This window comes from Mus musculus, chromosome X (assembly GCF_000001635.26).
Source record: "Mus musculus strain C57BL/6J chromosome X, GRCm38.p6 C57BL/6J".
Lineage (NCBI taxonomy): Eukaryota > Metazoa > Chordata > Mammalia > Rodentia > Muridae > Mus > Mus musculus.
Genome location: NC_000086.7, coordinates 95121573 through 95149547, shown reverse-complemented (window position 1 = coordinate 95149547; position 27975 = coordinate 95121573). Strand labels below are relative to the sequence as shown.

General features: G+C 38.7%; 1 protein-coding gene across 14 annotated transcripts in view; it reads left to right on the top strand.

The window, feature by feature from the left end:
- Positions 1-27975, top strand: part of Arhgef9 (CDC42 guanine nucleotide exchange factor (GEF) 9) — a 147924-nt gene that overhangs the window by 47306 nt on the left and 72643 nt on the right. For all 14 annotated transcript variants that reach the window (XM_006527992.4, XM_030251325.1, XM_017318477.1 and 11 more), the window contains one exon: positions 18533-18712. In XM_006527992.4, the coding sequence (XP_006528055.1) occupies positions 18533-18712 (180 nt within the window). The remainder of the gene's footprint in view (positions 1-18532; positions 18713-27975) is intronic.

Sequence of the window (27975 nt, the reverse complement as noted above, 5' to 3'; positions counted from 1 at the left end):
TGAGTAATTAGGCCAGGTTTGTCCGTAGCCTATTATTTTTCTTATTCCGTTTGTTTTTCATCTAGCAGTTTCATTTTAGATTGAATTTGAATTTGAAATTTCTAAGCAAACATTTCTGGTTGTGAGGATGATTTTGGAAGTGTCTCTATTTAGCCTTCATTCTGAGATATTTGTACTCCTTAATCTGTGGAAAGGTCAGGCCTGTTCAGGAGCTGGAGAAGAGGACAAAGCAACGACTGGATTTAGTAATGAGGGGATAATGTGTGTGAAACTGTGAAGAAAATAATGCTAGAAATATCTAAAACAATCTCTAAACTGAAGCTCATGGAAAAATATTAGACCTTAAAGATGTTTTATTCAAATGATATCTAATTTATAAGTATATCATTTTTTCATTCCTTTCATCCTTCCAAACCTTTCCATGTTCCCCTTTATGCTTCCTTTCAAATTCATGATCTCTTATTTTTTATTGTTGTTATCTATACATATGCAAATAAACATATATATTCAATCTGCTAAAAGAATTTAGTATTGTCTGTGTGTATGTGTTTTTAGGACTCAGCACTTGGTACTGGATAAGCATTTAGAGTCCTCATCCTTCTTTCTCCAGTCTTTAATTGCCTGTAGCACTTCATCTAGGGTTGGGGCTCTATGACATTTCCTCAGCCCTAGTGGCATGCCAAGTGGTGGTGTTATTGTTCTGTTCTTATTTTGGCAACTATATTATTGAGATTTTTATGGAGGCAGCTTCCCAGATGACATGGTCTTGCAGCAGACTTCTTGGTCTCCTGGCTCTTAGAATCTCACTGCTCCCTCTTTCTTCATGTTCCCTAAGGTGTAAGAGATGTTTCAGTTGCAGATGTTTCAATTGGAGCGGATTACCCCCAAATCAGTTGTTTTCTGCATTTTGACTAGTTGTAGCTTTCTTAATGTAACAATTAAATAATTATATTAGTAAAGTGGCAGTAGTAGCTTCTCTAGATCCATGATCTCACTAACTCTGGATAGTTGGCTAGATTTTTCAATACAGGTATGATTTTCTTCCTGTTGAGGGGGGCCTTAAGTCCAAGTAAAAAGCAGTTAGTTACCATCAAGGTGAAATGCCACTATCTTACCTTTAAGGATATTTTCCCTGCTGGTCATGTTTGTGGTTCATAGGTGTCACAGTTGGTTAGGACTACTGATTACTTTCAATACTCTCAGCTAAGATCTAGCTCAAATTCTATGGGTCTAGTGTCCAAACTACATGGTATCTTCAGCAACCTTCAAATTCCGGAAAACATCAAGGTAAACACCAATAGCCTATGTTGTTTTGGGAATTGCTTGGACTTACCTGAACAACAACTTAAAAGGAAGTTAACATGTTTCAAGCTTGGTACTGGGATTTTTGTTAGTCACTGGGTTTAGGTACTTCTAGGTGGACACATTCTCTTCCCAAGTAGGATAATTTCATTTAAAATGTGTATGCATTTGTGCGCGTGCTTGTCTGTGTTTTCTAACTGGGTCAGTCCACACAATGTTACTTCCATCTATATGATGTCAGGACTGAGAAGTTGCTGTTGGATAACCAATTTGGGGCCTATTTACTAGGGAAATACATTTTTTTCACTCTCAACATTCCTATGTTGCTTATAGTTCTTTGTTTAGGGTTGTTAACTTGTTGGCTGATGGTGTCCTTGGTGGGGTCTTGTTTAGACAGCCATGCTGATGGGATTCTTTGGTGTAGCTTCTCTGCTATTTCTAGAAGATGGAATCTCACAGCAAACTTCCAGTTTCTCTAGTTCTTACACACTTTCTGCCCCTTCTTATGCCTTTGAGCCTTTGTTGCACTTGTATTTGTATTTGTATTAGTTAAGGCTGAATCCCACAGGATGACTTGTTCTGTGCATTTTGATCAGTTGTGGTTTTCTGTAATTGTCTCTGTCTGTTGGAAAGGGATGTTTTTTGATGATGGGTGAGGGCTTACTGTCGCCAGGTGGTTGACTAGATTTACAGTACAGACATAATTTCCCTCTTACTGAGCAGGTCTTAAGTCCAACTTGAGACCTGTTGGTTACCGCTAAGGTATGTGTGACACTATTGCACCCTTAGGGTTATCGTGCCATGCTGGTGGTAGGATTGTCCATTGCTTCCTCCTTTGGGAAGGGAAAGGCATGGCATCTTCTTGTACTATGAAAGCTATATATTCCTCACTGTGGAGGCTTTCAAGTAAGTTCCTATGTCTGAGGTGCAGGGTGTCTTCAGCAATATAAACTCACCTTTAACCTCTGCGAAGTAACCAAGGGCAACCACTATAACCTATAATGCTTTAGGAGTGTCTTGGACTGTTTCCAATTCTAAGCAGGGGCAAAGTGTCCACACTTACAGAGACAAAGTTTGGAGCTGAGACAAAAGGATGGACCATCTAGAGACTGTCATATCCAGGGATCCATCCCATAATTACCCTCCAAACTATGACACCATTGCATACACTAGCAAGATTTTGCTGAAAGGACCCTGATATAGCTGTCTCTTGTGAGACTATGCCGGGGCCTAGCAAACACAGAAGTGGATGCTCACAGTCAGCTATTGGATGGACACAGGGGCCCCAATGGAGGAGCTAGAGAAAGTATCCAAGGAGCTAAAGAGATCTGCAACCCTGTAGGTGCAACAACATTATGAACTAACCAGTACCCCGGAGCTCTTGACTCTAGCTGCATATGTTTCAAAAGATGGCCTAGTCGGCCATCACTGGAAAGAGAAGCCCATTGGACATGCAAACTTTATATGCCCAGTACAGGGGAATGCCAGGGCCAAAAAATGGGAATGGGTGGGTAGGGAAGTGGGGGGAGGGTATGGGGGACTTTTGGGATAGCATTCTAAATGTAATTGAAGAAAATACATAATAATAAAAAATATTTTTTTTATAAAAGGAGTGTCTTGGACTACCCTGACCAACACTGCAAAAGGGACCTTATCTTTGGTGTTGGGTTTGCTGTTGATAGTCTGTGGGTCTTGCTGGGAGCATTATTCACCCATATAGAAAAAAATTTATTTTAACTATTTATGTATATGGATATAGAGACTTATATATTTATATGGAATTTTAGGTAAATAAATACTTTCTTCAGATAACCTCACTCTTATTATTACCCTCGTTCCTCTCCTTTTTGTATTTATATTTTCCTCCCCCTATAATTAAAGTGAGCCCCTATCTTCCCATTTTCCCCTTCACATCACTTGTACTATTTTTTATTGTTCTACTCCCATGGTTGCACTTTATTTTTCAGATTTTTGTGATAATTGGCACATTTAAATATGAAGCTAGGAATCATGAACAAAAGAGACCATGTTGTGTTTGTCTTTTTGAGTATGGTTACCTCACTCAATAGAATATTTTCTGATTCCATCCATTCACCTAAAGTTCCATGATTTCATTTTTATTTACAGCCAAATAGTATTCCCTAGTACCAGCTTTTCATCATCCAGGCCTCAGTTGATTTTGGCTGATTACATTTCCTAGCTATTGTGAAGAAACAGGCAAGGAACATGGCTATCTGCAGAGACGAATGTTGATTCCTTTGGTTATGTATTAAGAAGTTGGGAGGCTGGCTCATATGATAGACGTATTTTGAGCTTTTTGAGAAGTCTTCACCCTGATTTTCACAGTGGCTGCACCACCTAACGATCCCATCAACAGTTAATAAGTGATCTCCTTTTCCCACATCTTCTCCAGCATTTGTTGTTTCTTAATCTTACCTCCCTCAAAGTTGTTTTAATTTGCATTTCTCTAGTTTTCTAAAAAATGATGAATGACACTTTTATGATATTTCTTAGCCACTTTTTCTTCCTTTGAGAACTCTGTTCAGGTTCCAGGACCACATTTTTGATTGCGTTGTTTGATTTTGTCTCTTTGGCTTTTTGAGTTCTTTATATGTTCTTGTTATTAATCCACTGGCAGATTATCTCTTCACTTGGTTGATTGTTTCCTTAGCTGAAGCTTTTTAATTTTATGTGGTCCTATCTTAAAATTCTTTGCCTAAATTCCTGAGCAAATGGAGTTGTTTTCAGAAAATCCTTCCCTACAATTGTATCTCATAGGACAGTGCCTATGTTTTCTTAGAGCACTTTCAGCATTGCAGCTTGCATATTAGGTCTTTAATCATTTGGCATTGTGTTTTGTGCTGGGTGATAGGTACAGATCTAATTTCATTCTTCTACTCATGAACATCTAGTCTTCTCCATCACTAGTTCATGAAAATGCTCTTTTTTCATGCATTTGTGTGTGTGTGTGTGTGTGTGTGTGTGTGTGTGTGTGTGTGTGTGTGTGTGTGTTTTAGCTCCTTTGTCAAATACCAGATGACTCTAGCTGCATGCACTTATTTTAGGGTCTTCTTCTTTTTGTTCCATTTGTCTATATGTCTGTTTTTGCGCAAGTAACCTGATTTTTATTACTATCTGTAATAAACTCTGGAATGCTAATCCCTCCAACATTGTTTCTTTTGCTCATGATTGCTTTGAGTATCTTGGCTCCTTTGTGATCCTTAGGATTTTCTTCTTTTTCAATAAAGAACATTAAGCATTTTGACTGGGATTGCATTGAATCTAAAAGTTACTTTCGTTGAATGCTCATTTTCAGCATAATAATTATGCCACCCAAGAAAATGAGAGATCTTTCTATTGTCAAGTGTTTTGCCCAGTCTCTTTCTTTGGGGACTTTAAGTTGTAGAGAGATCTTCTACCTCCTGGGTTATATTTATTCCAAAATAACTTATACAAAACAAAAGAAACTGAGGAGCACTCGCAAACACCATCTATATAGGCTGTGTAATTCTAATACCAAAGCCAAGGAAACACACACACACGTACACGCCATGCACACACATTGTCAGTGGCCATGAATGTCAGTGAATCCGTTTCTTTCTCACATTTGTTAATGGTGGATAAAAAAGCCATTGATTTTTATAACAATATTTTGTGTATGACCACACTGCTGAAATTTTCATTTTCAGAATTTTTCGTGGAATTTTTAGGATCTCTAATCTATATTTTCATATGGATGTTTTGACTTCTTTAAACATTTCTTCTTAAACATTTCTATCACTTTATTGTTTCAGCTAATGCTTTGAGCACTATATTTTGGTGAATTTAACTCATTTTTCTAGGCTTTTCTTGAAGTTTTCATGGTGTTATCTAAGACAAAAGACATCTCACCCTCTATGATGGACTTATTTCTGAGAGTGCATTTGAGGCACTTAGGGCTTCCTAAGCAGTGTGTCACCATATTTGAAAACATTTCCATTCATTGAATCTGGGAAGAGACTTTTTACCCTTACTCAATTTGAAAATTGCTTAAAGGATATTTCAGTCAAAATTTCTCTTTTAATAAAACAACACAAAGATGAAAAAAAAAGAAGAAGAAGAAAGAAAAGGAGTAGGGATTGTGGATAGCCCTGTCTCATTCTTGTTTTTAATGGGATTGCTTTGAGGTTTACTCTTTTTAGGGCTGTGCTGGCTATGAGTTTGTTAAATGTAGACTTTTTTGTTGAGTTATGTTCTCTCCAGCCCTTCATTCTCTAGGATATTTAAAACACTGGATTTTGACAAAAGCCTTTTCTGCTTCTACTGAGATGATCATGTGGCTCTGTCTTTAAGTATGCTTTCTTATATTTATTAACTTGTATATATTGAACCATTTCTGCATCTCTAGGATAAAGCCTACTTGTTTATTGTGGATTAACTTTTTAATATATATCTGTATTTGATTTGCTAGTTACTGAGGATTTTATATTTATGTTCATCAGGAGTATTAGCTTATAGTGTATGTGTGTATGTGTGTGTTTACCTGCTTTTCATATTTTACTGCCTATGTCGTTGGAGATTGGAAGGGCCACTTAGTACGTATTGTCTTGAAAAATTGGTTGTAGATTATGCTTGAAAGTCTGGTACAATTTTGCTGTGACTCCATCTAGGTTTGGCCTATTTTTGTCAGAAGGTTCCTTTTTTTTTAATTAGTATTTGTTATGGGTCTGTTTAGTTTGTTCTCTCCTTGGTTTAACTTTGGTGGTTTATATGAATCTAGACATTTGCCTATTTCTTTTCGGCGTTCCATCTTAATGGAGTACATGTTTCTACAATATCACCTTATAATTTTCTGAAATTACTTGGTGCTTGTTTTAAATTTTCTCTGTTCATTTTTGATTTGGTTAATTTGGTTTTTCCCCCTCCCCCCTCCTCCTCTTTCTCATCCTTTTTTGTTTAGTTTGGCCGGGGATCTCTCATCCTTGCTTATCTTCTTAAAGAACAAGCTTGTAGATTCATTTTTATTATTTCCGTTGTTTTAGCTTCATTAATTTCTGCTCTGACTTTTGTTATTTATTGCAGTTTAGTGGTTTTGAGTTTTGCTTATTCTCCTTGCAAATTTTTGAGTTGTACCCTTAAGTCGTTTGTTTGTGCTCTTTCTGACCCTTTAATGTAGGTGTGTGATTAGAACTATCCGATTCATTGTAGAACTACAGATCTACAATCTGACCCACAGGTTTTGTTGTGTTGTGTTTTCATTTTCATTTAGTTATAGAATTTTTGTTTTAAATTTCCTCCTTGATTTCTCATTTGACCCATTCATCATTATTTAATGAGTAGTTTAATTTCCATGAGTTTTGTATATTTACTACATATTTATTTGCTGTTAATTTAAGGTTAAATTGCATTATAGTCAGATAAGATACACAGAATTATTTTTAGTTTTCTGAGTTTCTTAAGATTTGTTTTGTTTCCCAGAATATGGTCTATTTTAGAGAAGTTGCCATTGGCTGCTGAGTAGAATGTTTTGGTGCAATAATCTGTGTTAAATCCATTTGATGTATGATATTATTTAATTCTAATGTTTCTTTTTTATTTTTTTGTCCACATGATATGTCTTTTGGAGAGACTTTGGTATTGAAATCACCTACTATGTGGTGGTTGATGTAAATTTATGTCTTTAATTCCAGTAGTATACTTTCTGAAATTGCAAGCAGCAGAGTTTGATACAGATATATTTAGTGTTGTATATGTTTTCTTGATTGATTGTTTCCTTGATTAGAATGAAGTGTCCACTTTTTTTAAAAAAAATCTCCTGATTTGTTTTAGTTTGAAGTCTGTATTATTAGATATTAAGCTAGCAAGCAACACCTGTTTGCTTCCTGGTCACATTTGTTTGGAGTACTTTTTCTCAGCTTTCACTTTAAAGTAGTTCCTATCTTTAACGCTGAGTTTCTTGTAGACAACAGAGAATGGGTCTTTCTTAATTTTGTTTCTCAAAGTCTTTTGATTAGAGAGTTTAGGCCATTAGCATTTAAAGCTATTACTGAACAATTTGTGTTGGTTGCAGTAATAAAGGATTTTTTTGGATTTTTTTTTTCTGTTTCTGTCCTTAATTATACTTTGTTTCAGTAACTATATGTTTGTTTCCTTTCTTGGAGTCTCTTGTGTCTTCGTATTCCTCTCTTCAGTCTGAAGTATTGGTTTCAATTGTCTGTTGGACTGTTTGGATTTTTTTGTTTTGTTTTGGTTTTCTTTAGGGGAGAGGCATAAATTCTTTTAGCCTATTTGTATCATTTTCTTTCTTCTTCATCTATGGTAGTTAGTTTTGCTGGGCATCTGTGGGCTTAGAACATGGAGTGCATTGCTCTAGGCTCTATGGCTTTCAGTTTTCCCCTGAGAAGTCATTTGATATTTGATAGGTTTTCCTTTATATGTGTCTTGTGGCATTTTGTTTTTGTTATTTTGTTTCAATACTGTTTCTTTGTTCTGTTCATTTAGTGCTTAAGTTGTGATAGGCTGTGAGGAGTTTTCTTTTCTGGTCTTGTATATTTAGTGTTCTGTATGCTTCTTATATGCGTATAGGTGTGTCTTTCATTAGTTTGGGGAAATTCTCCTCTATAGGCTTGTTGAAGATTTGGTCTTATGCTATTGACTTGTAATTCTTCTTCTGTATCTTTAGCTATAATGTAAAGATTTTCTTTTCACGGTGTTTCACATTTCCTGCATGTTTTTTACCTACTCTGCCCCCCCCATGTGTGTGTGTGTGTGTGTGTGTGTGTGTATAATTTTATATGATTTTTGCTTTATGGTCTAATTGCTCTATTTTATCCTCATATCATCCTTGATCCATTTTATTATTAGGGATTTTCTATGAGTTTTCAAATTTTATTATTGAGTTTTTCAATTCTACCATAATTTCTGAATCAATTTCTCTTCAACATTTCTATCTCTTTGTTGAATTTGCTTTTCCATTTTGGATTGTCTTTACCATTTCATTCAGACTTGTGTTTGTGTTTTCTTGGGTACTGATCAGATATTTATTCTCTTTGAACTTTTTCTCCTTAAGTTTGCTGAGCTTTTGATTTGGGTCTTTTTAAAATGACCATCCTTTTAAGTTCTGTGTCCTGGGGTTCGTCTAGGTAATTCTCATTGTAGAACATTTCCCCCCAAACCCCCTGTCATAGGTTGACCAGAATGGGGTGCTTGTTTTGAGGAACATGTATAGCTTATATGTGTCTCCCATGTGAGAGGGTTAGAAAGACCCTGGTAGGACCGGGTACATGATCTGTCCAGTCCCAAAGAGGGGGAGAGGAGCCAGAGGAGGTTATGATTTCTGGTAAGCAACAGGTGTGCAACTAGGAGTGTGCCAGGGAACACAAGTGGGTTACCCCCATCTCAATGCTACTGGGTAGACTAGCGGGTCTCTGTTGGGAGCAGTCTAGAATCTGACCAGTTCCAAAGAGAGGCGTAGGAAAGCTGTCATGGTGAACAAAGTGGGCAGGACTATGCTGGAATGTTCAGGTGGCTTTCCAAAGGGTGTTTGGCAGGAAGAGACCTATGAGCTAATGAACTCCAAAGAGTGGAGGAGAGGGGCCAGGATGGGGTCAGGGTTCCTAGAAAGCAGCTGAGGGGTGAGCAGAGTAGAGTGGGAGACTGTGCCAGTGAGGGCAAATCTAGAAATTCTTGCTATATGAATTGTTTAATCTTATTGGTTTTACAATTATATTGGTTTGGAGATTTTCTGGAGTATATGTAGTATTTAGTTATCAGGCTAAGTATGTTCTTGCCTTTTAAAATTTTGAAAATGTGTTTGATTTTTTTGTTATGCATTTTCATAATTTATTCTTATTTGTCCCGTCCCTGAGTCCCTTCTCAGGCTCTGGGCGCCTCTTTTGCTGATTCCCACTGCCCTCCCATGGCTCCTCTTTTGCTTTCATGCTTTCATGCCCCTTGTATTTACTACTTGCGCCCTCTCTCTCTCTCTCTTAAATGCCCCTAATCCCTTAAAGCCTCTTCTTTTTCCTTCCATTCTTTTTTAAAAATAAATTTTATTGTGTACATTTGCAATTTACAATATGATGGTACAGAACACATATAGATTGTAAAATTATAGTAATGAAACACATTGATCTATGATTAATTACATATAGTTAAAGCACTTAACTCTGTTAAAAAAAAAACCAGAGGTATATAGAACAAAAATAAATGCCAGACATTTTTTTTCCTTAAGATTCATGCTTAGTTTTTAATGTTAACTCTGCTGTTAACTGGATTGACACCATAGGAACATTTTCTCATTGGAGCCTTCATTTTCTTTTGTGTCAAAGAAGTCTGAATTAGTTCTTCAGTTTTTCTATTGTAATCACTTGTATGTGGCCTCACTGCTTTTAGGCTCTTGAGCCCCAAAGTCAAAGAGACAAGTTTGAGCCCCAGAAACTTATTAGATGCTTTGTACCTTAATCAGTGGCCCTGTTTCCCCTGTCTTCACTACTCTGACATCCTCTACCTAGTCCAGACAAGCAGATGCTGCCTTATATAAGCTTGATTGACCTACTTGAAGTACTTTGTTTTAAGCACAACCACCTTTTTTTGCAGCCTTAGACCTGGTGCTATCTCTTTAGTGCCCTGGGAGTAGGCTTGATTTTGATTCTCTCATATTCTCTTGAAGTCTAGGTTTTGATAATGTAGCTCTCTAAATCTTTAACAAAATTTGAGGGGAAGCCAGATCAGCCAGTTTGAGTACCAGAGGCCTGACACAGCCATTGCTCACTGAATGCTTCAGCCCCTCTGTCACCTACTATTTACTGTATACTTGCTGGAAACCCAGGACTACTAGACTTTCACTGGAGAAACAAGGTCTATTGGGCATGAAAGACTGTTGACAAGGACTAGGTGCTTTGGTCCACGTTGGATTTCTTTTCTTCTGAGTCTATAGGTAGAGGGAAATCACTGGAAACCACCTTTTACTTTCTGATGGACTGTTTAAATGCAGATTCTTCATTGCCCAGGAGACACATTGTCTTTGGAAATGAACACTAACTCAGGAACTTTTGTAAACTTTTGTCTTAGGTCCTATCAAGTATACTTGAAGGTGATTTAAGTGGAAAGATGTATGTTTTCCCTCTGTTCTCTAGATTTAGGAGCACTACTATAGTGGATAAATGATGTTCTCGTTCTAGCCACCTTAGCCAGATGGTCACATTTGGATATTAGATCCATTAGTTTCTGTTCCAACCTGGCTTTTCCCGTTTCCTACCCGCATCCACAAATCCTCTTTTTTTTCCCCAGCAAGATTTTAACACGACATCTGTCAAAATGGATGAAAAATGACTTCTCCTTCTCTTTGCCTTGCCCACCCACCCTCTGGCTGTGGTGTTGATGATTATAGAGCTATCATGTGGGTGGTACAGAGGACAAATTCTTCATGCAGTTCTAGCCCCCTCCTCCTACCCTTCTGGAAGCCTATGGGCTTTCTAGCCAGGAAACTCCAAGACTGAACTTCAAATCACAGACTGGGAAAAAACTGAAGCCTTCAAGACTATTCATAGTAACCCAAGGGGGGAAAAATTAGAATTCGAATATGGATTTTAAGATCATTTTAGGTTACCTAAGTGACTTGGCACTGTTTGAGTTCTTCCAGCTTGCCTCTAGCAACAACCAGATTGAAGTTGGAAGCAAGCAGGTCTTAATGTCCTAGAGATAAGAAAAAGGAGCCGTTGTCATTGTTTCCTACATTAAAAAAAAAGGGCTTTTTCTTACCTTTTATCTCTATTTCTTTCTCTGATAACCACAAGATACATATGTTGATCTGTAATAAAATCTAGTATAAAGTGAAAAAATTTGTAGAAACCAAGTAACTTTAACAAGCCTGTAAGCCATATAGATTCATATTGTATAAACAGATTATTTGGCAACATTGTGGTTTACAACACGAGGGAGATGCCGACTCTGATCCATTTCAGAGCTTGCCTGGTTTTAGGATGCATGTGCATCACAGAAGTTTTAGAAAGAGGTTACCAATACTCTTTGTTGTAGATTAAGCAGATGCTTCATAGCCAGTGCACCAGTGATGTTATTTGTAGAATAACACTCTGCTTGACTACTTTAACTTCCCCTAGTTGTTACTTTCGCCTTATCCTAAGTAGAAATTAGTAAAAGAGACAGAGTGAGAGAAGACACTGGTTGGAGTTATAAGTGAAAGGATTAAAGGGCTGGTGACCCAAGATCACACAGAGAGAAGCAGCCTGGCTGTAGAGTATGGCTGCATCAGAAGTACGAGTGTAGGATTGTTACCTTCCTACAATATTCAACTTGGCAATCCAGTCTGAGATTATAGCTCACTTGTTTAGTATGTGTAAAATCCTGGGTTTAATCATCAGTACCACAAGAAGAAAAAGAAAAAAAGAAGGTCTTTGCTCAGTTAGAGGCAAGGATTAGATTCAGAAATGGGACTAACTTATATAGATTGATGGCGGGGAGTTACTCAAATCTTTATGAGCACAAAGAATGTTAGCAGCAAGGAAAACTGAAAATACATCAATCTACTCCTTATAGTAGCCAGAAGAGGAGAGAAGCATGTGGGAGGTGGAAAACTAATTAGGAGACAGCTTGAGGTAATGAGGGCCAGGTCTAAGAAGGGGTAATGGAAGTGAAGAATAATCCCATATCTGAGAGGGATATACAAGGAAGAAAGAAGGACGTTCAATAGAATTTTGTAAATTAGGAAAACTTAAGAAGAAAAGGAATATGACACATTTTACATTTCATTGGAAGTGACAACAGGCATTTGCAAAGATAGAACTGGAGGCGTATGGCAGGCTAATGTCATGATAAAGGATGATTTCTCTGGGGACCTAGAGAACAAAACCCAAAATATCTATTGATTTGTTTTTAATGGAGCAGCCAACAACTAAAGTGTAAAACCCATCCCTCAGTTTTCCCAAACAATCTGGGAAAATGCAGGCAGTAGGCTATGCTTTAATGTATTGCCAGCCAGTCCCTTGCATGGGTTCTCATTTTCCTCAGCAATGGACCTTCAAAACATTCTTTAAGCACAAAGGAAGGGAAAGGAGAAGTAAACTGCAAAAATGAAATCATTGTCCTTTGTCTCTTGCAAATCTAAAGTATTCATTTCAACAGAATGCCCAAACTGAGGGAACTGAGGGATCATATTTAGTTTCAGTGTGTCATTGGACTGATGGAAACATTTAGACAGGGGGCTAGGTAGATGGCTCAGTTCACAAAGTTCTTACCATGTAAATATGAAGAACTGAGTTCAGATGCTTGTACCCGTGCTAAAGATTGGGCTTTGTGCCACACACTTGTTATTTCATTCTTATGACTGTGAAGGTCCCCAAGCCTTGCTAGCTAGCCAGTCGAACTAAGTTTGTGAGCTCCCTATTTCCTGAGAGATCCTATGTCAAAATAAGGTGCACAGTCTGGGGAGATGGCTCACCAGCTAAAAGCTCACACTTCTCTTACAGAGAGCAGGAGTTAGGCTCCCAGCATCTCTGTGGGGTGGCTCACAACCACAAGTAGCTCCAGCACCAGGTGATTCAGCACCCTCTTTTGGTCTCTGCAGACACCCTGCACATGTGCATACACTATCCTAGACAAATAAAAAAGTAAAATAAGATGCACCTGTACACACGTACACACACACACACACACACACACACACACACACACAAACACACACACACAGAGGGAGAGAGAGAGAGTGAGAGAGAGAGAGAGAGATTCCGTGATTAGCTGTTGTTGCAGCAGCCTGAGTTATAATTTGTCAGAAAATGCATGATGGTTGTCCTTTAAGCACTTTTGGCTAAATAGTGAAGAGTCTATTTACAAAGCTGTTTTAAAGGTATAACTTGTCTACTCTAAAAGAACATAAGACCACAGCTTTAGATATACTTACAGGGGAACAGGAAATGGAACTTGGCCCTTGTTCATGCTTAGCCATTGAGAAAAGGGGCCATCTGAGGAGAAAGGGACAGAAGAAACCTCATACCCTCTTTTTTTTTTTTTTGAGACAGGGTTTCTCTGTGTAGCCCTGGCTGTCCTGGAACTCACTTTGTAGACCAGGCTGGCCTCGAACTCAGAAATCCGCCTGCCTCTGCCTCCCAAGTGCTGGGATTAAAGGCATGCGTCACCACGCCCGGCCTCCTCATACCCTCTCTTGATAGCCTTCCTTTTCCTGCTGTGTATATTTCTAGAAGGCAGAGCTTGCTCAGTTACCATAACAACAGTTGGAACATTTGTTATTCTTTACAACATACTGTGGTTTATGTTTAAATTAAAAACAAATATTTTGTCTTATGTGCATGGGTCTTTTACCTGCATATAAGTATGTATATACATGCCTGGTGCCTGTGAAGGTAACAGGAAAGCATTGGATTCCCCCTCAAACTAGTTTTATAGATAGTTGTGAACCTCCATGTGGGTCCTGGGAAGCAAATTTAGATATGGAAAAGCATCCAGTGTTCTTAACTGTTGAGCCATCTCTCCAGCCTCAGTAGTTCATTTTTAAATGTATTCTTCTTGATAGTAAACTTTAATATTCTGCTAGCCAGTCAGGCTGATTAAATATCTATTTTGGGGGAGTATATTTTTCAGCTGGAGGGGAAGAATGAGAAGAATAAAGCAAGTGATAAAGTTCTTGAAAACTGAGTGAGGGCTGTGATCCTAGGGTGTTTTATCCCTTGTCATTGCAACTTAACATTGGGCACACCTTTTACACAACCATACATATTCTCAGACATACAACTGCTAATGAAAGCTTTGTGGAAATGCAGGGAACATTGGAGGCAGCCAAACCCCATAGTAGCATAGGGGTGTCTGGGGAAGAAAGAGGCATCAGAAGATAAAAGAACAGCTCCTAGATGACAGAAGTTTGCTTGGTCCTTCAGGGATCAGCAGTGTCGGGATCACAAAGAACTTCCTTTAAGCCCCAGTTCAGACCTACTGGATTAAAATAAGCTCTCTTCATCCTTTTATTCATATGCAAGAACATCATTAGTGTGGATACTAGAAGCACTGTGTGCCCCACTTACTGGTAAATCTGAAGAAGAACTAGTATATGTTTGGTGCTGCATCCATCGTGCTCTGGGAATTGGAAGTTATTTTGTTAGATCTCACAGGAGTATTATCCTGTGGCCTAGAAAGATTTGTGTTCCATAATATAGTAACTAAGCACCATCTCTCAGCTTTATGTTGAGATTCCAGGAGTAGAAGCAATTGGGAATTAGGATTTTTTTTGGTGGGAAACGAAGCATGTAGCAAAAGGAGAATGGAGAATGGAATTTGTGGTAGAGCCACTCCCAAATGACTTTTCTTGGCTTTCTTTATAAGGATCTACTGCCAACTTTATTTCAGTTTATTTCTCTGGCTGTTCTTCGAGTCCACATGTCCCTTTGTTATTAATTTTTGAGGTTTATGGATTTTCTCATAATTCTATCCTCTGAGACAAGATTTCTTGGTTTCGACATTTTCTTCTAACTTCCAGAACTTTCTGTCTCTGTTTCTCTGACTTGTCTTGAAATTCTAACATATTTATATATCCACTTAACTATCCTCTATTTTAACACATTTACAAGCATATTTGTCATCAAACCTTTTCCTTTAACATTTTCATTGTTTCCTCATATAGCGTATGTTTTAATAACCACACTTAAGATTGATATCCTCTCCTGAAAATCAACTTTGCCCACATTTCCTTCAAACTAAATTCAAGTCACTTTACATATACCTCTTGTTTGTTTAACCTCATTCTTCAGCCTCAGATACCCTTATATTTCCTTTAGCCTATGTTACTATCTTTTCTATACTTCAGTGCTCCATAAAACCTTTCCTGGAGACAAATAACTGTATAGTACCTCCTACCAATCAAGTCTTATACTAGGCTATTAAATCTAAGGCATTATAGGTGTTATATAGCCATCATGCTGATTCACCCTCTCTGTAATCTTGCCTGTGAAGCAGATATTATCCTGTTTCATAGATGAAGAAACTGAAGTCCAGTGTTGCATGGTTGGAGTCTTTTGCATTTGGCTTTTGTAATATTGTGCTCTTCCGTATCTCTATTGCATACTGACAGCTCCATTTGGGTTTGTTCCTTTAACTTTTCCATTTTTCACCTCATATCTTCACTGCTACTTTATGAAGTAGCAAAATCCAGAATAAAAGGTAGGTTTTTATGTTGTTTGAGGGGAATAATCTCAGTGAACAGATGTATGCACATAGTAGGCCATTGAATACATGCTGAATGAGAAATGAATGTGTAAAGTATATATATGTATGAAAACCTTATAGCAAATTAAAATTTAATTCTATACAGAAAAGGAATACACATAACCAATTTTAGCCAAAATTTAATTTACTTTTATTTATTTAATTTACTTTTACCTAGAAAATGGGAGAAGAGCATTCATTTCCTCTGACAGGTATTTATGGTGAATGAGCACTGCAGCCACATATAACTTCAAGCCCCTCTGGATTCATTATCTTCATCACACCTCTGCACACACAACAGCTAGTTCTTGGCTCAGTGTTTTATAGCTTATGCAGCAAGTAGGAGTGTAGAACTACATCGCATAGCTTACAAGTTAAAAGTAGATTCTCTAAGGAAAGGCTATATCTGCATTTGAATTTTGTTTTTATAGATGGTGTCCTGAACAGAGGGTCAGTATTCAAAGCTAACAAACTCTTGACACTTAATCAAACGCTGGAAATGTAGTTCGAACTATAAACCCGAATGATCGTCTAGGCTTGGTCTGTCTGGGATTATTAAGCCAATTTTACAACATTCAGTTGGGACCCATCTTTGAAGAGAGAGGGAAACTTATCTATAAGTATGTTGTTGTTGTTGTTGTTGTTGAGACTACTTTTCACTTCACTTTGACAGAATACTTTACAGAAACAAAGTAAGGGAGAAATTTATTTTGGTTTATGTTTTTAAAGGGTATAGTCTCTCTTGGCAAGGAATGCATGGAGGCTGTGTTAGCTCTTTCTGTAGCAGCAGGAGCATGTAAGAGTTTGGTCATATCTTAGCAGATCAGGAAGTAGAGAGCTTGGGCTCTTATTAGAGTTGGGTTTAATTTCCCTGGTCTGCCTCCAGGAACATCCTCCATCTAGGTTCAATGTCCCAAAGGTTCCATAAATTCCTTAAAACAGCACCACCAGCTGAGATCAAGTTTTCAAACACATGCGCCTTTGTGGGGCATGCCACATTCAAACCATAGCAACCAATGACTAGCAATTTTCTTTCTCCACTGAGACCAGAACCAGCAAACATTGATTATTTTCTTTGGAAGAAAGCAAGATCAGCATAAAAAGGAATCTCTTTAGGTAGCAGATTAAAATCTTTCCTAGAGGCCCATTGGACTTGCAAACTTTATATGCCTTAGTACAGGGGAACGCCAGGGCCAAGAAGTGAGAGTGGGTGGGGAGGGGAGTTGGGGGAGGGCTTGGGGGACTTATGGGGAAGCATTGGAAATGTAAATGAAGAAAATACCTAATTAATAAAAAAACTCTTTCCTGAGCAGTCTTTAAGACAATCTAATTTATAATAACTGATAGCATTCTGTATAAGTGAGCCCATATTAGTAGTATGATTCGATGGTTCCTAGGTCTAAAGACCTATTTCTGTAATTTATTCATTGTTACTGGCTGAAAAACAAGTTTACTTCCCTGGACCTCAGTTTTTCTCATCTTTAAAATATGGGCAATAATGAAACACAGCTCATTTAGTACAGATTATGTGATATGGGTGAGAAAACAGGTTGCAAATAGTAAAACACAAATCATTTGAAGTACGTTGTAAAAGGTCCTGCTGGAATGTCTGTACTGAACTTTTCTTGTGCCTTAATTTTTGTGAAGAACATAGAGGTTAAAATCCTGAACCAAGAAGTGTGTCTTATGCAGGACCTAAGGGGGCAGTATACCTACCTTAACCAAGACAGAAGCTCAGTGTATATTCATATCTACACATTCATATGTGTGTAATGTTCTGCATATTCATTTCCTAAGAAGACTGTAGCATTAATTCTCTGGACGGCATGTTATATGACAGGTCTGTTTTGGAAAGGGTATATATTCCACACATTAGTGCCTGTTATCTTTGAAATGTTTTATCTTTGGTCTTATGGAACTATGATTTTCTTACGCAGATATTTTCTTCCTCAAATAGGCTCATGAGAAAGCTTATTTATAAATGACATGTTCAGTAACTCAGTACACAGAGAGAGTGAGAGTGTTTGAATGTCCTTGCCAGGCAGACCATATGTTCTCTAATTCCAAAATGTGTTTTAACAAATGCTGGGATGACCAGTAGTTACAAGGTAGAAGAGTTCAGGGGGAAAAACAAATGAAGATATAACACAGTGGTCAGTAGCTAGAGAGAGACAATCTACCTCTCACTCCATCATTATCTATATGTGCTTAAATGAGTGTCATGGCTATATGTGGTTTTGTTCATGTGTATGTGGTAATGGACTGGATGTTTGATTTCTGTTGTGTGGAGCCCTTTCCCAATTATCATGAAATTGAATGACCCAGGTTAAAATTAAGGACTATGTACACCCTCTGCCTTAGTAAGTGAGCTTCAGGTTCTGGTTTAACCTCTTTATTATCAAAATTTTTTATAATCTATCAAATGAAGCAGATAGATTCCCTATATATGCCACAGGATAGTTGAGCAAATTCCCAGTGTATATTTGCAGACTTGAGTTTATCAGGCATAACACATCACATACTCTTACCACATGGGATGTGATGGTGAGAACTAAATAATATACTGCCAACTCTCAATTGATCAGTTTCAGAAGGAGGAGAAAGGGAAAGGAGCACAAAGAGTTGAAAACAAATATGCCTGTGCTTCATTTTAGCCATTGATGCTGGACCAGCCTTTCTACATTAAATATCCAGGACTGGTATAAAGCACCAAGAAGAGACAATAGAGCTTTGTTTATTTGTTTGTTTTCATTTTGGGAAGAGGAGTTCATGAAAATAGTTAAGAGCATGATTCTTTGTCCATATTCTGGATTATTCTATATACTTGCTAATAGAGAACCAAAAGCATTGTTTGTCTTGTAGTCCAATATAGCATGCATGTTTGTGTCATTTTCCCTTCATCACCACCTCTTACCACTGAAACATGTAAGCTTTACCATTAGATAGTAGATTTGTGTGAAGAAGTGCTTAAGTAGACCAGTCAGATGTATGGACTGAACACATTCTCATTTTGTCTCCTAAGCTGATCACTGGAGATTCCATCGTTAGTGCTGAGGCAGTATGGGATCACGTCACCATGGCCAACCGGGAGTTGGCATTTAAGGCTGGCGACGTCATCAAAGTCTTGGATGCTTCCAACAAGGATTGGTGGTGGGGCCAGATCGACGATGAGGAGGGATGGTTTCCTGCCAGCTTTGTGAGGGTGAGTGTCAACCGTCACTCTGCTCTTTTCTCCTTGGCTTTCCCTACATGCAATCTTGTTCTGCTCATTCCTCTCTTGATGGGTTTTCTTTTATCTTTTCATTTCTTTTTCTTTCCCCCTCTCTGTCTCTTTTGCTTCACTCCTACCCCTTTCTTTAAAGCTCTGCTTTTCTAACCTTTAGACTTTTCTTTTATCTCTTCTTTATTTTAGTTGGATTGTCTGTTGCACACTTTTTTATAAGTCACTTCCTTTGTCCAGTCTTTCCTTTCTAGATTTAACTTGGGTTTTGAGGTGGTTTTTTTTTTTTCAACTCTATGGGTATAAATATTTTTCTTGCCTTTCGTTTCCTTTTTTCCACATCTACTTTATTTTCTATATTCCCCTTTTTATCCTTCTTTCTAGATCCTTCTTATCTCTTCCACTCTTCATTTTTTGCTCTCTTCTTTTTCCTTATATCAACTATACTTCTTTGCTTTTTTTTTCTCTCCTAGAAGAAAATATGAACTATTATGTACTGTCATAGTCTTCAGCTATTAATGACAGAATATGTACTGCCTGTTCTTCAGGGGCAGAGATTACTCATCACAGGTATTACTCCTTGTAACAAAGTCTAATGGCTGGGATATAAGATGCACTGTGGATGGGAACAGGAAGACTGGAAAGATTTGGAAGGCTTTGGATGGTTTGATGCTTTACCTTAAAGAACTGGGCACACGAAGGATGATGTTCCTGTGAGGTCTCTGTTTTCAATAGGTCACCTTTTAGCAGGTTGCTGTGGGAAATTTTCACTGGCCATGTGTCTCAGTTCTTGTCTTTTCTTGAGGTTGTTATTTTAAATTTGTTCTTCGATTATTGGAAAGGCCAGTTTTTCCCATCTGCAAACTGGTCCTGGCAATCTTTTTCTGGCCAGGGGATATCACAGTGAATGAGAGACAATGAGAATTTCTTTATGGCAAGGCAAGTACCCAAAGCTCATGAGGGTGTATTTAATGGCCACCCTTGCCTATCACCTTTTGTTAGTTCCTTCTGGATTGTCCTTCTTTCCTTTTATATATTTTTTTAAAGAAAAGAAGTTCTTTGAGAATTTCATACATGTATATAATCGAAGATCTTTAAGTTTTTCAGTACTGAGGTATACAGAGCCTCATACATGCCAGGCAAGTGCTCTACCAACTAAGCTGTATCACCATCTTCTTGTTGGTTTCTTCTGCAATGTAAGACTTAAGTGTCCTGGGCCCCAAACAAAAGGTTAGAGGGGCATTGACTTTTGGAGAGCAAAGGACTTTTTATTTACATGTAAACACTGTCCTCTCTCACAGTCCCCTTCCCTACTCTGAGAGGATGGGATCCCTGGGTGTAATTTGAAGGAAGGAGCAAAGCATTGGAGTTAAGATCTTGGATTGCAATTTAGTTCCTACCAATATGTTTTTAATTTTTGTTACTTTTTTTGGCAAGATTTTCAACTGCAACATAGGGGTCACACAGCAGACTTTTTCCTAAGGATATAATGAGCTAATACATGCTAAGAAAAGACTTAACACAGTTATACAAGTATAAAATACTTGAAAAATGCCTACCTATGTTTTAGATTTTACCATAAGTATAGTTGTGATCATTTTTACCACCTTACTAACTCTACCAAGGTCCACACTTCAAGGCTGGCCATATTAGTTGAAAGAGAAACCCATTCTTGTAGGGGAAATCAATTTATAAAGCACAGTTGATTGATTGATAGGATTTAGGTGTTGGCTTAAGCAAGGAAATGGATAGAATTGTCTTCTGTCTCCTTCTGTGCTGAGTGTTTTCTAATGAAATATCTGATCCTTTATTCTCTGCTTAGGTTGCCTATTTTATTAATGCTTTGAAATGTCATCGGTGTCCCAATCCATCTTTAGTGGTTGATAAATCAGTCCCTAGGGTATTCCAAATGAACCCATCAATAACCACAAGACATAAGAGCTGGTATGAATCTTTATGCACATAGAGCATGTGGCTCCTGTGCTGCCCAGCCTCTCCTTTTAAAAGGCTGATTAAATGGCACTTAAATATTAATGTGTTTTGTTTTCAGGGAAATAGACCATGGGATAAGGAGGAATATTGAGCAAGTCAAGATGACTTAATGAAATGAATGGCAAGGTCAATATTTAGAGAATATCTATGAACAAGCACTGATGGTTTTAATTCAAAGGCTAAAAGGAGTGATATTTCAGGCATACATCCGCAGTAGTCACTTCATGTAGAATACCCAAGAAACAGACTAGTAAAACAGAAAATCCAAATAAAATATCCAGTCCCTCCAAATCACTGAATCCGTTTATAGTCTAATCATCTGAACAGGTTTCTAATGAAGACATGCAAATAGTCAATAAAGACTTTTCAAATGTTCAATATTCTCAACCAACAGGAAAGTATAAGTCATTAATAAAACCACTTTGAAATAGCATTTCACCCCATTCAGAATGGCTAACCACACACACACACACAGAGAGAGAGAGAGAGAGAGAGAGAGAGAGAGAGAGAGAGAGAGAGAGAGAGAGAGAGGGTGTTGGTACAGATGCATGCATGTGCACAAAAAGTTATACAAATGCTAGTGAGAACATGAGGAAGAGGAACTCTTTGCTGATTGGGAGTGTAAACTTGTGTAGTCACCATTGAAATGAGAATTAATGTTTCCTGAAAATGAAACAGAACTACTATCTAATCCTGATTATATACCTGTGTTAACTTTCATGGCTGATCAAATTCCTGACAGGAAGTAACTAAATGGAGAGGTGGTTCACTTTGGCTTACAGTTTAAGGAAACATTACATTATGAAAAGAAAAGCATATGTTTTCATTTTCTGTTGCTGTGATAAACACCAAGACTAAAATACATTAGGGAGGGTACTTTCTTTTTAATTAATTAATTAATTTACATCCCAAATGTGACCCTCTCTGGGTTCCCTCTCATAGAATTCCTCCATCATCCCTACACTTTCCTCTGAGGGGGTGGCTCCCAGGTATTCCCCCACCCTGGTACATCTAATCTCTGCAGGGTTAGGCTCATTCTCTCCCACTAAGGCCAGACAAGGCAGCCCAGTTAGAGGAATGGATTTCACAGTCAGGGGACAACTTTGGGGACAGCCCCTCACTCCAGCTTTTGTGGGACCCACCTGAATACTGAGCTGCACATCTGCTACATATGTGCCAGGGCCCTTGGTGTAGCCTGTGTATGCTCTTTGGTTGATGGCTCAGTCACTGAGAACTAGGAAGGATATTTTCATCTTATTAGTTTTAGGCCATCATTGAGGGAAAACAGGCCAAGAGCCCATGAGCTCATGGCAGAAACCTGGAGGCAGTAACTGAAGCAGAGACCATGAAGGTGTGCTGCTTACTAGCCTGCTCCCCATGGCTTGTTCAGCTTGCTTTTTAAAAAATTAGATATTTTCTTTATTTACATTTCAAATGTTATCCCCTTTCCTGATTTCCCCTCCAAAAACCCCCTATCACCTCCCCCCTCCAGCTGCTTACCAACCCACCCACTCCCACTTCCTGGCCCTGGCATTCCCCTCCCTATACTGGGACATAAAACCTTCACAGGACCAAGGACCTCTCATCCCACTGATGACCGACTAGGCCATCCTCTGCTACATATGCATCTAGAGCCATGATTCCTACCATGTGTTTTCTTTGGTTAGTGGTTTAGTCCCTGCAAGCTCTGGGGGTACTGGTTAATTCATATCGTTCATCTTATGGGGCTACAAACCCCTTCAGCTCCTTGGGTACCTTCTCTAGCTCCTTCATTGGGGACCTTCTGCTCAGTCCAGTGGATGGCTGTGAGCATTCACTTCTGAATTTGTCAGTCACTGGTAGAGCCTCTCAGGAGACAACTATATCAGGCTCCTGTCAGCCAGCTCTTTTTAGCATCCACAATAGTGTCTGGGTTTGGTGGCTGTATATGGAATGCATCCCCAGAGGAATGGATTCAAAAAATGTGGTACATTTACACAATGGAGTACTACTCAGCTATTAAAAACAATGAATTTCTATTGCATATGCCAACAAGATTTAGCTGCCAGGAACCAAATTTAGCTGTCTCTTGTGAGGCTATGCAGTGCCTGGCAAATACAGAAGTGGATGCTCACAGTCATCTATTGGATGGAACACAGGGCCCCTAATGAAGGAGCTAGAGAAAGTACCCAAGGAGCTGAAGGGATCTGCAACCCTAAAGGAGGATCAACAATATAACCAGTACTCCCCAGAACTATGTCTCTAGTTGCATATGTATCAGAGGATGGCCTAGTCGGCCATCAATGGGAGGAGAGGCCCTTGGTCTTGCGAAGATCATGTGCCCCAGTGCAGGGAAATGCCAGGGCCAGGAAGTGGGAGTGGGTGGGTTGGGGAGCAGAGTAGGGGGAGGGTATAGGGGACTTTCGGGATAGTATTTGAAATGTAAATGAAGAAAATATCTAATAAAAAACAATGAATTTATGAAATTCTTAGACAAATGGATAGATCTGGATGATATCATCCTGAGTGAGGTAACCCAATCACAAAAGAACGCACATGATTTGTACTCACTGATTAGTGGACATTAGCCCAGAAGCTCGGAATACCCAAGATATAATTGACAAACAACATGAAACTCAAGAAGAAGGATACTTTGTGGATACTTTGATCCTTCTTAGAAGGGGGAACAAAATACCCATGAAGGGAGTTACAGAGACAAAGTGTGAAGCAGAGACTGAAGGAGTGACCATCCAGAGTCAGCTTGCCTTCTTATACTAGAAGTATAAGGCTCAGGCCCAACTACCTAGTGATGCCACCACCCACAGTGAGCTGGTTCTCCAGCACATAGCAATTAGCAATTAATAAAATACCTAACCAACAAGGCCACAGGCCAGTTTGATCTGGGAACATCCTAGGTTAAGATTCCCCCCTCTTTGGTGACTGTAAGTCTGTTTAAGTTGAAAACTGAAGCTAACTATGGCAGCATAGCAGCAGAAATATGAAATGCCTGTTGTCCCAACCCAGAAAGCAGAGAAAGATTCATGCTTATGCCAAGGTAACTTTCTTTTCTTTATTCAGTCCTAGACTATGGGGTGGTGCTACTTAACATTCAGGGTGGGTTTCCTCTCATCAGATAAACTTTTCTGAAGACATTCTCATATACATATCCAAAGGTATATTTTCATAGAGAGTCTAAATCCTGATACATTGACAATGAAGAGTAGTTATAATACCCAGAGCACTCTCAATTCTACCACAAAGAATGTGCACATCCACATTATTATTGTGCTGAATTATTTATAAAATTAAAAAAAAACAGGTTTGATGTCTATCAACCGATGACTCTATAAAGAAAAGGGAAGGAGAGTGTATACACAATGTGATTTTATTTAACTGCGAAGAAGAATGTAATTTTCAGGAAGGTGGATAGAACTGGAAAAAAAAGTGTGTTAAGTAGAATAAGCCATACTCAGATACATGGAGTTATGTATGGTTCATGAAACTAAAAGAAAAAAAAAAAAAAGGACCATGATAAGTGAAGAAGTACTCTCTTTTTTTAAATTTATTTTTTTATTTTTTTTTCCATTTTTTATTAGGTATTTAGCTCATTTACATTTCCAATGCTATACCAAAAGTCCCCCATACCCACCCACCCCCACTCCCCTACCCACCCACTCCCCCTTTTTGGCCCTGGCGTTCCCCTGTACTGGGGCATATAAAGTTTGCAAGTCCAATGGGCCTCTCTTTCCAGTGATGGCCGACTAGGCCATCTTTTGATACATATGCAGCTAGAGTCAAGAGCTCCGGGGTACTGGTTAGTTCATAATGTTGTTCCACCTATAGGGTTGCAGATCCCTTTAGCTCCCTGGGTACTTTCTCTAGCTCCTCCATTGGGAGCCCTGTGATCCATCCATTAGCTAACTGTGAGCATCCACTTCTGTACCCTTAAGGGGCTAAAAGAAGAAAAATAAGGTAATAGAATACATGATGCATGAGACATGAGAGGAGAAGAGTATTATTAGGCCAAGGATGAGGATAAACAGGAAGAGCAGGGAGGGTAGGAGAGAGGCTTGGAGGAGGAGAGAATATAAGAATAAAGTATGTATCAAAATGCTATAGTGACACCTGCTACTTTTCATTATCAATAAAAGAATCAAATTTAAAAAGAGGGAAATCCCCACTAAAATTTAAGCTATCTTAATAAGACTCCTTAAAGATAAGGTCTGGAAAATTCGATTTTTATTTTTCTTTAAAAGAACATCAAGATCAGTAGTTCTTCATCTGTGAGTTTTGACCTCTTTGGGGTCGCAGATCAGATAGCCTGCATATCAGATACTTACAGTAGCCAATTACAGTTATGAAATACCAAAGAAATAATTTTACCGTTGGTTGTCACCACAACATGAGGAACTATATTAAAGGATAGATTTTATTTTGTAGCTTGTGTTTAAACATATCAGTTATTATATTTCTCCTAGAAAATATACTATGTAATAAAAGATACAGATATAATTTGAATTTTTCTAGTAGTCACATGAAAGAGTTAAAGTTACAGGTGAAATTAAATGTTCTACTATCTTCAAGATATGGAATATTATATAATACCACTATAAAATTAATAATGTTGTTTTATTAAGTTTTTGGAAATAAGGTATGTGTAGAAGATCTCTCAATTCATAATAGTCACACATGACTAATAACTACTTTCTCAATAACACAAGTTTAGAGTGAATAATGTAGCTACAGACCTTGACTGTTAATGATAGAGCATAAATCATAACTTGAAAGTCTAATATTTCTTACAATACCAATGTTTATTCCTTAAATATTTAAAGTAGTATCTATCCCATGTCTGCTTCATAATATATTCAGCAATGAACATTTCTTACCCTTGTGATGTTTTTGTTTTAAGAATCGAGTCACGTGGTTTTAGTATCTTTTCATTTATTGGTCAGCTTAAGTGAATTGAATTAGATCATACTGAATATCAGTCCTCGAATCTGGCTGTAGAAATCGTTACCTACTTTCCTGGGCTTATTTCCCTGGGAGGTGAGAACAATCTGCTGATGCGTGATTGTGTTTCTAAGTAGCCCGTGGTAGCATTTTTCCTCCTGCTAGGCACCAATTTCAAGTCATTCAGTCTGTTTCCCTTTGATGCTGTGCAGAAAAGGAACCTTTGTTCTGACACTGGGCCATGGCCTGCGGAGAGCATATGTTAGGGCTGTTTTTATATAGGATACATAACACATTGTTATTAGTGAGTGGTGAGGTCTGCGTCATGAGGCATGGATTTGTTCAAAAAGTAAATAGTTGGCCAGCAAGCTGACTCAGCTGGTAAAGGTGCTTACAGCCATGCCCAATGACCCAAATTTAATTGCTTGAAGCCACATGGTGAAAGGAGAGAAACAACTGGACTCTGGCAGTTTCTTCTCTATCCTCCATACATAGGCATGTGTACCACGTCCAACTCAGTCTGCCCAAACACCTAATAAATGGGTATATTTTAGAGTTGTACACATTTTCCTTGTTTGTTTTTCCCCATTTGTCATGCCTTTGTTTTTAGTTCTCAATTTCTTTGGTATCTCATTTTCCTCTGTGAAGGTTGTCACATAGAAGGATTGCCTGAAACGAGGAAGGTGACTCAGGAAATACCTGCTGTACAAGCCTGAGGACCCAAGTTTGGATCCCTAGAATTCATATAAAAACCAGGGCATAGTGTCATGCAGCCAGAATCCCAGGCTATCGTGCTTGGCCAATGGGGGAGTCCAGGAAGACAGGGAGATCTGTGAAGCTCACTGACCAGCCAGTCCAGTAACTGAATCAATGAACTTCAGGGTTAGTGAGAGAACTTTTCAGCAAAGAAAGTTTGGAACAATGGAGGAAACACACCTAATGACTACCTCTGGCCTCTACGAGTTACACATAAGAAAGCACACACTGATACTAACAGGCACATACGTAATACCGTATACCACATACATCTCTCTCACATATACACATATATATGATGTATATGATGTGTGTTTGCCAGAAGTGGCTAACATACATGTAACTTACATGCACACAAGGACTAGACAGGCAATTTTGACAAATGAAGCAGGTTGATTCAAGAGCTAAGTTTCCAACTGGCAAATTCCTGTCTCTTTGGAAATCAGAAAAGTATGACTTTGAGTAGTTTCCAAGTGATATGAAGTGGGGGGTTGGGGGTGGGGAAGGGTAGGGAGCCCAAAGGAACAAGATCATCCAATTTTTCAAGAAAAATTAATTAAAATTTTACGTGGGTGGAGAAATGGCTCACTGGTTAAAGAGTACCGCATTTTCTGAGACCTGAGTTTGATTCCCAGCACCCACTTCATGTGGCTCACAACTTCCTATAGCTCCAGTTCTTCAGGGACATGATGCTTCTGGCTTCTTCAGGCCCATGAACTCACATGCATATACCCACCTCCCACACACAAATATACATGACTAAGAATTTTAAAAACAAATATTAAAAAAGAATGTCAAGTTTTATGTAATAACTATCTTATAAGTTCATCTTGGGACAGGTCTGTGGTCACCAGGTCCACTGCATGTGAACATGACAAGCTGAGCTGACTTTGCTGATGCTCTGGTTTAGCTCTAGGGCTACTGCATCTTGAGGTCATGCTAATGATCTGAGTCCCTGGAGGGGGACTCACTGGGCTAAGACCCGGAGGGGCCTGGAGGCTTGTTGCTTGGCAGACAGGTTGCATGGCAGGTAGGTCTCCTCAGCCTGATAGTTTGGAGGCTCCCAGGAAGCCTGGGTTGCTTGGGTTTTGGATGAGCTCCCAGGGAGAATATGGTGTTACTTCTTGAATGTGAGATGCCTCGAGGGTGCACTCTTGGGTTTGTTTAGGTAAGTCCAAAGGTAGGGAGCAGCCTGTCCTTCAAGTGTTTGCTCCTTGTGTGCTTGGGAGTGAGATGGAACTGAGTGTTGGTTCCTGGTAGGGTCTAGGGAAAGGAGAAGACAAGAGCCTGGAGCCCAGAGTCCTATACTGTGTGGGTGGGGATGCTTGAAAAAAAAAAATCTCAGGTCTGAGGTCATGCCACAATCTAGTCCTTGCCACAGGGAGAGCCTTCTGAGTCTGTAGATTGCCTCATCACTCACAAAAATCCGTTGGTGGACATGAACCCAAAAGCTGGAGGAGCCAGGCTAGAACCAACTCATTGTGGGTGTTTTTTCTCCCTGGGCTGGTGGTGGTCCTGGATTCTATAAGAAAGCAGCCTGAGCAAGCCATGGGGAGCAAACCATC